The 10,430-nt window shown below is 39.7% G+C and overlaps 1 protein-coding gene across 1 annotated transcript in view; it reads right to left on the bottom strand.

Moving 5' to 3' along the window:
- Positions 1 to 1,132: 1,132 nt before the first annotated feature.
- Fig4 (FIG4 phosphoinositide 5-phosphatase) overlaps positions 1,133 to 10,430 on the bottom strand; it is a 115,608-nt gene continuing 106,310 nt past the window's right edge. Inside the window, exon 23 of the mRNA XM_042674922.1 lies at positions 1,133 to 2,885. Coding sequence (XP_042530856.1) covers positions 2,708 to 2,885 — 178 coding nt within the window. The 3' untranslated portion in view covers positions 1,133 to 2,707. The remainder of the gene's footprint in view (positions 2,886 to 10,430) is intronic.

Raw genomic sequence — 10,430 nt, 5'->3', positions numbered from 1 at the left:
GTAAACACACTGAATGATTAAATTACACACACACACACACAAAATGGAATATGATAAATTATACAGGACTCTACACATTCACATACGGAGGCCAAAGGAAGATACGCATAGGAGTGGTTGACAAAGATTCAATAGCTATGTGTATATGGTCATCATATAAAGTAATACTTTATGGCTGGGCTGAGATCTGAAGATTGTAGTTTAAAGCTGGACTAGGCAGAAAAGCCCCTACGAAACTCTTTTTTTAAAAAAAATTTATTGTAAAGGTGATGTACAGACAAGTTACATAAGTAAGGTAATGGGTACATTTCTTTTGAACAAAGTTACTCCTCCCTCATTTTCTCACACTTCCCCCCCCCCCCTTCTCCCTGCCAAGTTGTAAAGTTCATTTTCAACATAGTGTCTAGTAAATATCACTTTTGCAATGGTTCACCCTTTGTCCCACCATTTCTGTGATTCCCCTTCCCTTCCCCAAATCAGACAAACTTATGTACAAGGCAATGGGTACAGAAATGAAAAGCAGTATGAAAAGGGAATAAGCCAAAGGGAAAAGTAAAAGAAAGAAAAAAGAAACAACTATAAACAGTCCACCAAAAAACCCTCTTCTTTCCAGTTCTTGGAGCTCATTTCAATAAGTATCATTTTATATGGTCATATGCACATAGGTATTGAGCCACTGCGATCCTCTGCTAAGAATATCCTAGACATATTCTATCGTTATTACAAGTAGGGAAACCATGCAGCCTGTGTTTCTTTGCATCTGACTTACTTCACTTAATATTTTTTCCAAGTCTTTCCATTTCCTTGCAAATGGGGCAATGTCAATCCTAGCTTTTAAGGAGGCTGAGATCTGAGGATCGCAGTTCTAAGCTGGGCTGGGCAGGAAAGTCCCTGTGAAATTTATCTCCAATTAACCACTCAAAAACTGGAAGTGGTACTGTGGCTTGAGTACAAAGAGACTTAGGGAAAGCACCCAGGGTCCGAGTTTAAGCTCCGTATCTGACAAAATAATAATAAATAATATTTTATGAAATGAACTCCAAAAGGAAACAGGATACATTTTTAGTTGTCATTGTTGCTATTTTTGCTTTCTTTTCCTTTTGTCTTGTTTAGTTTGTTTGTATTTGGGAGGGCAATGGGGGGGAGGGGCACAGAAAAGCTGGAACAAGTATGGTACCTACTAGACACTATGTGAAAAATGAACTGTGTATCTTGTGGGTTGGATCAGAAAGGAAAAACTGGGAGAGAGTGAGGGGAGACATGATTCAAAAAAGAATTGTACTCATCACCTGATTCATATAACTGTAACCCTTTTGTATATCAACTCTACAACAACAATAAACAAAACAAAACAAAACAAAAGATCTGCATTCCAGATCATCTTAGAGGTCTTAGTATAAAGTTCATTCTCATTATTGTAGGTGGGCCTCCAGAAGACATGTTAAAAATAAGTTTAAAAATGAAGCTTAATATCTGATCTATAATTGTCACCTTGGTAGCAACTTGGGAATTATTCTGTGACTTGGGGAGATTCCTATGCTATCCCACATAAGCTACTGTGTTAGAGATCAAAACTGCTCCAACACAAAATCCCTTTTACCTTGGAACCTTGACTTCAGGATAAGTGGATATTTAACTCTGGTTTACAATGTAGGACCTTCAACAGAATTCTAGCATTTCAGGATTGCCAATACTTTCCAGGTCTCTTTGGCTAACCAGTTTTCCTTTTCCCATTGGATAGTTTGGTTCTCTTCTCTATGGGGGCGGGGGGGCCGGGTAGAGAGAGAACTGAAACAATTTGTAATATGAGCTTACACAAAAGGAACTGAAGTTCATTCTGTCAAATGGTTAGAAAATCCAGGAAGTTGTTACATTAGGGTCTGACTATACAGAGATCAAACCAGTCCTGTATGTGACCAAGTCCCTACCTTCCTACATACCAAATTATGTTGTAAATGTACACCACAAGTTATTTAGGATAACAATTTTATAATGTTTTATTCTCTCTCTCTCATTTATTTATCTTGTTGATACAGGGTCTCACTATGTAACTCAGACTGGCCTTGAATTTGTAATCTTCCTACATCTGCTTTTCAAGTATTAGGATTACAAATTATGTCATTGTGCCAAAATTAATGCTTTGATTTGATATAACTCTATACTTGCAGATACATTGTTAGACTAGTCCAAAGAACTACTACTAAGATTTACTAGTTACCAATTGCTTCCCTCCACTTGCTCGATCGTCTTTTTTCCCTAAACCATTGAAAAACATTTATTTCCTAAGAAAAGGGGTTTCTGAGTAATAGCATTTTTTGATAGAATTATAAGGTTAACATAAAAAAATGAGAATAAATTTAAAGCTGTTAACTTTGGCCTAGTTTGATGACTGTGACATCCTTAGACATTGCCTAGTGCTGGGGACACAGCAGGCTTACAAAGTCCCAGAACATTTCAAAATGTAATGCTGTGATTGTACCTTGACCACATTCACAAAAGGCAAAGGCAGCACTAGCAGCATATTCAGTCATTTCTTTACTACTTATATAATTTTTCATTTGCATGGTACAAAAACAATGAAAAGCTTCAGATGCAAGGACTTCTGGGAAATTACCTTTGGAGATGAGACAAGAGAGAAATCTAAGCCTTTCTTGCAGATGTTCTTGCTCCTTCTCAGGGACACTGGGTGGCCTTGCCCTCCGTCCCCTCACAGGTAGCGGTTTCTGATGTATTCTCGGTACATGGAAGTATCCTCTCTCCCTAGGGGCTGCATGATACCATGGCTGGCCTGGATGTGGGCTTGGAAGATCTCTGTAGATTTTCTGTCTACCCTTGGTGGCTGAACTTCATAGATGTTGTCTTGTGAGAAAGCTGAGATGGGCATCCTGTAAGAGATGAAAGAAGAGAGGGCTATATTAAAGCAAACAACAGAAGGGACCTCAGGGAGCCGAGGGGTCAAAAGCACTTGAGAACTGCTGACCTTAACCTTTACTCTGCCATTCTTGGCCACTGGCTTTTCTGCCTGGAAGGTGGAGCTGGCCAAGCACCATCCTGGGACACATTTTCTGATGCACAGGCAGCACAGGCCCCTCTCTGTTCCTGGCCTTGTGGGAGGTGATGTCTGGGCCTCCATCTGGCTCCCACATAACTGAGTGCAACTTTAGGTGGAGATTAGACTTAGGTTTTGCTCTTTCCCCTTAGCATATGGTGGTCACTTGGTTTTTTAAAGGAAGGTTGAGAAAGAATCAGTGAATGGGGGTACTAATACTTTCTTTCTCCCTTAAGAGAAGTAAACAGGTTTACATGAGTCAAGTGCTCACTTAACATTGTGCCTAGCACACTGTAATGCTTGGAAGTATTGTAAATGATTAGGCGCCAATTCTGCAATCCTAAAAACTTTAACAGTTAGCTGAGTTACTCTGCCCATAAAACTTGACCAGCTCAGATTCCTTGTAGTTATATCCCTTGTCAGAACTACAATCCTCATCCTACTTCATGTGCACATGAATGTTTACATGTCCCACACAGCACTGATCTCATTCCAGGTGCTGGCATGAAGTGACTGTTCCATCTTGCTAGCAGCTATGGCTTAATTTTCTAAATTGCCTGGCTTTCATTTTTTGGATGAGGACTTGTAGGTTGGTAATACACAGTTTTCTTCCTCCTTTGGGTGATTTGAAAAGTACCCAAGGATCTCCTTATTAAAACTCCATTCCCACCCACATGGCGTACCATAGTGCCTGAAATTTCCATCCACCCCTTGAAGAAGGCACTGTCTTCAGAAAGCCTTGTCAAAATGCAGCTTGCTGTCTGACACATCTTCAACATAAGGCAATCTAAACACCCACCAGTTATTACATTCTGAGCTAGGGGTGGGAAGGCCCTCCAGGGATGAGTCAGGTGTGCTGCAGAAGTGTATGTGTGAGTAGTATGTGCATGCTCACATGGATGCCCAAGAAAGTCAAGAGAAGGGTCACTGGTGATGGCAAAGGACGGTGAGTTAAAAAGACATTGTGAGAGCTGAAATGGCACCACACTCTACTTCTGGGCCAAGTAAGGGCTGGCCCGGTGAAGACTTGGAGGACCTGTCCTGCTGGGCAGGACCTCAGCCTTGCCATACGCTTATCAGAAACATCAGAAAGGGATCCTAGATGTGCAGCTGTTTTGTTAGCTGGGCTTCTCTGCAGTCAGCACTGCTGGACCTCAGAGGTAGATGGGACCTTAGCAACTTGCAGTACAATGGGCTGCAGTGACACTGGACCTCCTCTCTACCACCAAAGGTCTTTATCTTCTTAGGATGCACTGTAATTAATGGTGAGTTTTTCTTTTTGTTTTATTCTTTTTTATTTAATAAGCTTTTTTTATTGTGAAAATACTATACAGAGAGCTTATAGTTACATGAGCAAGGTAATGATTACATTTCTTATCAAGCATTGTTGCCTCCTCCTTTGTTTTTCCCCTACCATCCCTTCCCGCCCACCTCCTCAACTACACTCCCCCTCCCCCCACCTACATTGTAAAGTTCGTTTTTCAAATAGTGTCTTGTACATCTCATTGTTGCAAAGGGTCAACCTGTATTCCTATTTAAACATTTTGTTTTTTCCCTTCTCCTCCCCAAATTATACCGACATCAAATAAAGTGAAAACGGGTTATTCCGCAGGGGAGGAAAATTCAAAGCAACAAAAAAAAATCACATGGTACCTTATAAATATGTTAGAAACAATAGCAAGCAAGAAAAAAAACATTTGTGTCCCTATCTTGGGGTTCGTTTTGCTTAGCTTCATCTTATCTGGTCAGATGTACATAGCTTTTGACCTTTTGTACTTGTCCCAGACATATGCTAGTTATGGCAAATATGGGAAACAATGGGAAACCATGGGACCTATGTTTCTTTGGCCTGGCTTACTTCACTTAGTATTAATTTGTTCCAAGTCTTTCCATTTCCTAACAAATGGGGCAATGTCATTCTTTCTCATATGTGTGTGTGTGTGTGTGTGTGTGTGTGTGTGTATGTGTATGTATGTATATGTATGTATCTATATCACATTTTCTTCATCCATTCATCTACTGAGGGGCATGTGGGTTGGTTCCACAGCTATGGTAAATAATGCTGCAATAAACATAGTTGTGCTGGTAGCTTTAGTATGGTCTTGTTTGTGATCATTTGGGTAAATGCCCAAAAGTGGGATTGCTGGGTCATAGGGGAGCTCTATGTGGAGTCTTTTGGGGAACCTCCATACTACTTTCCAAAGTGGCTGAACAAGTTTACACTCCCACAAACAATGCAGTAGGGTTTCCTTCTGGCCACATCCCCTCCAGCATCTGTGGTTATTAGAGTTCTTGATTATAGCCATTCTAACTGGGGTGAGGTGGTGTCTCAATGTTGTTTTGATTTGCATTTCTTTTATGGCTACAGAAGTTGAGCATTTCTTTATGTGTCTATTAGCCATTCTTATTTCCTCTTCAGAGAAGTTTTTTTTTAAGTCTTTAGCCCACTTATTTATCAGGCAGTTGTTTCTTTGAAGATTTGTTGTTGGGTGATTTAATTTTTTTTTTTTTTGGTCAGTCTGGGCTTAGTTGCTATCACTGTGCTCTTCAGCTCAAGGCCAGTGCTCTACCACTTGAGCCACAGCACCACTTCCAGTTTTCTAGTGGTATATTGGAGGTAAGAGTCTCATGGACTTTCCTGCCCAGGCTGGCTTTGAACTGTGATCCTCAGATCTCAGCCTTCTGAGGAGCTTGGATTACAGGAGTGAGCCACTGGAGCCCAGCTGGATTTAATTTTTTGAGTTCCAAGTATATTTTAGATATGAGACCCTTATCCGTTGTATGGCTAGTGAAGATCTTCTCTCAATCCTTGGGCTTTCTATTGATCTTGCTAACTATATCCTTTGCCATGAAGAAACTCTGCAGCTTCATGCAATCCAGTTTGTCCAACCTTTCTTTGATTTGTTGTGTTTCTGGGTCTTTATTAAGAAAATTTCGGCCTGTGCCAAGGAGACCTAGGGTTTCTTCTATTCCATCCTGTAATGTTGTCAGGGTATCTGCTTTGACTCCAAGGTCTTTATCCCATTTGGAGTTGATGCTGGTGCAGAGTGATATTTACGGATCTAGCTTTAGTTTTCTATAGGTGATTAACCAAGTTTGCCAGAATGGTAAGTTTTTCTTACTTGGTCACTAAGGCATCCAGGAAGCTCACTGTACAGTACCTTTACTGACAACACACTGTTGTGGGAGGTCTGGAGACTACATTAAATCACATTTAAATAAAAGTGGAGTCGCGTCAGGCTGACATGTGCCAACTTAAAATTTAGAATATAGTTTGTGAAACACACACACTCTCACTTTGAAAGTACTCTAGTCTTAGCATGCAACCTTATTTAAGGAAACTTAAACCAAAAGGCAAAGTGACTTTATAAAGTTCACAGCAAAAATAATGACCAAAGGGGAAAAATATTCTTAAGACAGACATGCAGATCACAAGTTATACTAGCTGACAGGGTTTTTCTTAAAAATACAAAGCAAGCAGTAGTTAATTCTGCTATTTGCAGTTAACACAAAATAATGAGTGGTTGGGGTAAATACAAACTCTTCTCTAAAGATAGTCTTTTTGTTGTTGTTGTTGGTTGTGGGGCTTGAACACAAACTCTTCTCAATTTATGACAGGCACATGCTACCATGCCCAGATTCTTCTAATTCAATACCTAATTCAAGGTGAGATGTTTGAATTCTTTAATGATTGATATTTGGAGCCAAACATTTTAAGCAGACCCTTTAAAAAGGTGGCTCCATTAGTGTTTTCAGAGATTATCATCAAATTGACATCCGTGGCAGCCAGCTTTTCTTGAAACATACTGGCTACACTGGTCTAGCACCTGTCTCTTCTCAAAGCTCTTTTACATACATTATCTTACTTAAATTCCACATCCACTTTGAAGGCAGGAAGTACGGGATTACAACCGCCATTATACAGATGAACTGCCCAAAGTCTACTTGTAAAATGAGGCTGCTGATCTCTGTTTTGTCTTTGAAGCCAGACCTTTACATGGGAATACATGCACATTCACAAGAATGTTCCTGGCAGGAATTATATCAGACCATCCAATGGATTCTCGAAGACACTTCTGGGAACTAACATTTGTGTTCACCTGAGCAAAAGTGAGTGATAAGTCACCAAGTTGTAACTTGTTTCACATGGGTACTATCCCAAAGGTCTCAGCTGAATACTCCTCTGGGTAGGCAGAGGGAGGAAACAGGACCAGACCTTATAACCACCCAGTGATGGAGGGCTGACAACTACAAACAGAATCACACTTCTACCCATCACATTGGGCTTCTTATACATCAATCAGGAGGCCCCACCCTCTTTTCTACAAGCTGTTTCATTGACACATGGAATCATGGGAAATGACCACAAACACTATAAATGTGAATTACCAAACACCAGGTTTAAGTTGTTTCAGATTGAGGGCAAGGCTAGTTCAACACTGCTTAACTAAGGTTCAGAAATAATCTATGTAGGGAGTCAAAAAATGTATCAACTATTCCCCTTGAATTTTTCAGTTACCAGGTACAAACTGTAAGCTGGGAACCAGTGGCTCACTCCTGTAATCCTAGCTACGCAGGAGGTTGAGATCCGAGGATTGCGATTGAAAGCCAGCTCTGGCAGGACAGTCCGTGAGACTCTAATCTCCAATAAACCACTCAGAAAACTGGAAGTGGCACTGTGGCTCAAGTAGTGGAGCGCTAACCTTGAGCTGAAGAGCTGAGGGACAGTGCCCAGACCCAGAGTTCAAGCCCCACGACTGACAAAAAAATTGTACATTAAATAATGAAACTGTACATTTATTTTGATGGTGCTGGGATTTGACCTCAGGACCTTGTGCTGGTGAGGTAGGTACTCTGTTACTTGAGCCATTTATGCTTTAGGCTTTATTTTTTGAAGAAGGTCTCTTGGTTCATAGGCATGTGGCTTGGCCAGAATCTTATTTTACATTTCCCACTGTAACTGGAATGACAGACACATACTACCATGCCCAGATTCTTCCACTGAGATTGAGTCTCTTAGGTACTTCTGCCTGGGCTTGACTCAAACTGTGATCTTTCCAGTCTCCCAATAGTCCTGGTTAGCTGGAAGGACCGGAATATGTCACCCTGCCCAGCTGCTGGGGGAGAAGGGATCTTGCAAACTTATTGCCTAGACTGGCCTTAAACTGAGGTTCATCCAATCTCAGCCTCCCAAGTAGCCAAGATTACAGTGTAAGCAACCAGCATCTGGAGTAAAATTGTAATGCTGAAGGAAGTTCAAGATATTATGAATATTACTGGCATAATCAGATAATGGAGGAGAAAGACAAGGGCTCATGTTCCATCATGAAGCCAGTTACATGAGTGCTACATAGTCTTAAGACAGTGTAGCTTCCACCAGACCATCAGCATTTGCATCATCTGGGAACTTGTCACAGCTATACATTCTCCATTCCTACTCCAGACTTACTACTGGGCGAGCATCTTTGAGGGTGGGGCCCAGACAAGATGTTTAACAAGGTTTCCAGGTGATTCTAATACTCGCTGAAGCTTGAATCTCCAGTCTAAGAAAACCATGGCTGGTTTTGTGTTCAAGGTTTGTAAAATGCTAGATGTGATCTTATTTATGATAAAGGCAGTAGCACTTAACATGGTTAAGCATAAACTTTCTTCTTAAACAATGTAACACTACTAACCCCTACACTAGAAAGGCATAATTGAATGATTATGCAGATATGTGAAGAAATATTTGATTTGATTTACCACATCCCTTAATGAGGAAATTCTTGATTTCCCTGTTGATTTAGGCAGTTCTGAGGAGGAAAAGGAATGTAACATCATCCAAGACCCACAGCAGGGCCTTCTGGACTCTTTCTTGTGTCAGAGGGTACTAGAAAGAGAAAGGAGAGATTCTAGGAATATTCCCACACTACATGGAACAGTCTTTTAATTAAATTAGATGGCATCTGCTCTGGATGAAAAAAAAAAAAAACCCTCCAGTATTTAACCACTAAATGATGTGGAAATTATGAGACTTTATTCATTCTGGTAGAGAAAGTTGGCTTGATACTGCACATTCCATATTTCTCTGCAGGCCATAAATAGAGATAATATATTCTTAAGTTTCTCTTTACAGTCCCCAAAGGGACAAGAACTATTGCCCCTCATTCAAATGCCAGTAGTATTTTTAGATATAAGATATTATAATTACAACATTGCATGCTCATTTCTTTTTATCTACAGACCCTAGTTCTATCTTCAAGAAGAGCTCTGTATTTACCTTCAAGGTATGTGACAGTCTTATTTAGAATAATACATTTGCTAGTTCATTTATGGGTTGCTTGACATCCACTGCTCACCGCTTTGATCCCTGAGCACTGATGATTTATTTAGCCTTAGCTACATTTCCAAGTCACAGATGAGGAATGCTGCAGGCAGAAATACATTAGACATGCCAGATTTTTTTTTTCGAAGAAAATTCTTCCTGGTGTCCTTTTATGCTCTTTCTTCAATGTGGAATTACTCACTTGACTGGTTTTATAACACGACCATTTCTGATCATAGCTGTGTCTTTACGTGAGTGCAGAACTAATGTTTAAGTCCCCTTTACAGTTCAGTTCCTGTTATGACTTTTTTCAGATGTGCACATTGAGTAACCAGTAAACATATATATTGGCTTGACAAGAAAACATTTCAAAGATCAGACTTAAATGGTTTCCAATCTTAGTGATAATACAAGGACTTGTGGTTGGTAACTGAAGTATCAAAGCATATATGTATATATGTGTGTCTAACTTTAATAATATAATAGGTGATACTTTTCCATGTTAAAAGCTTATGCTTTATACTATGATTAGCATTTTGCCACACATTAAATCCAACATAGCATTTCCAGATAATTCAATGATAGTTCTAGTTGCTGAATGGATTTCCCTTCCCACAGATACTTTCTATCATACACAAAAACTGTTTTCCCCGTAAAGTTGCCATTTTCATATCATCAAATGGTTGTGTTGAACATGACTGACTTATAAAATTAAGAGAATATTACAGCAGAAGAGGACCTTACAGAAGATCTTGATGAAGTAGATAAACTGTAAATGGTAGTTTTAGGTCATTTCTCACACTCTTTTCTCTATTTCATGAGAAAAAAACCCCATAATTTAGGCAAAACTGTAACATATTTTGTCTGAATGTTGTCAGACACCTTGTATTCATATACTGTTTTGTAGAATGGGAACTTCTTTGTACAACTACTTAAAGATAATAATAAAAAATGTTAAAAATAGTATGTTTGTTTCATAATTACTTTTTCTTTTTTGTGGCCATATTAAGGTTTGAACTCAAAAAAAGTGCTTTACCACTTGAGCCATGCCTCCAGCCCTGCTGTTTTTAGGGCCTA

The sequence above is a fragment of the Dipodomys spectabilis genome, unplaced genomic scaffold, assembly GCF_019054845.1.
Source record: "Dipodomys spectabilis isolate Male_0828 unplaced genomic scaffold, ASM1905484v1 ptg000001l, whole genome shotgun sequence".
NCBI lineage: Eukaryota > Metazoa > Chordata > Mammalia > Rodentia > Heteromyidae > Dipodomys > Dipodomys spectabilis.
The sequence above is the reverse complement of the archived record's forward strand: the minus strand, read 5'-3'. Positions and strand labels throughout refer to the sequence as shown.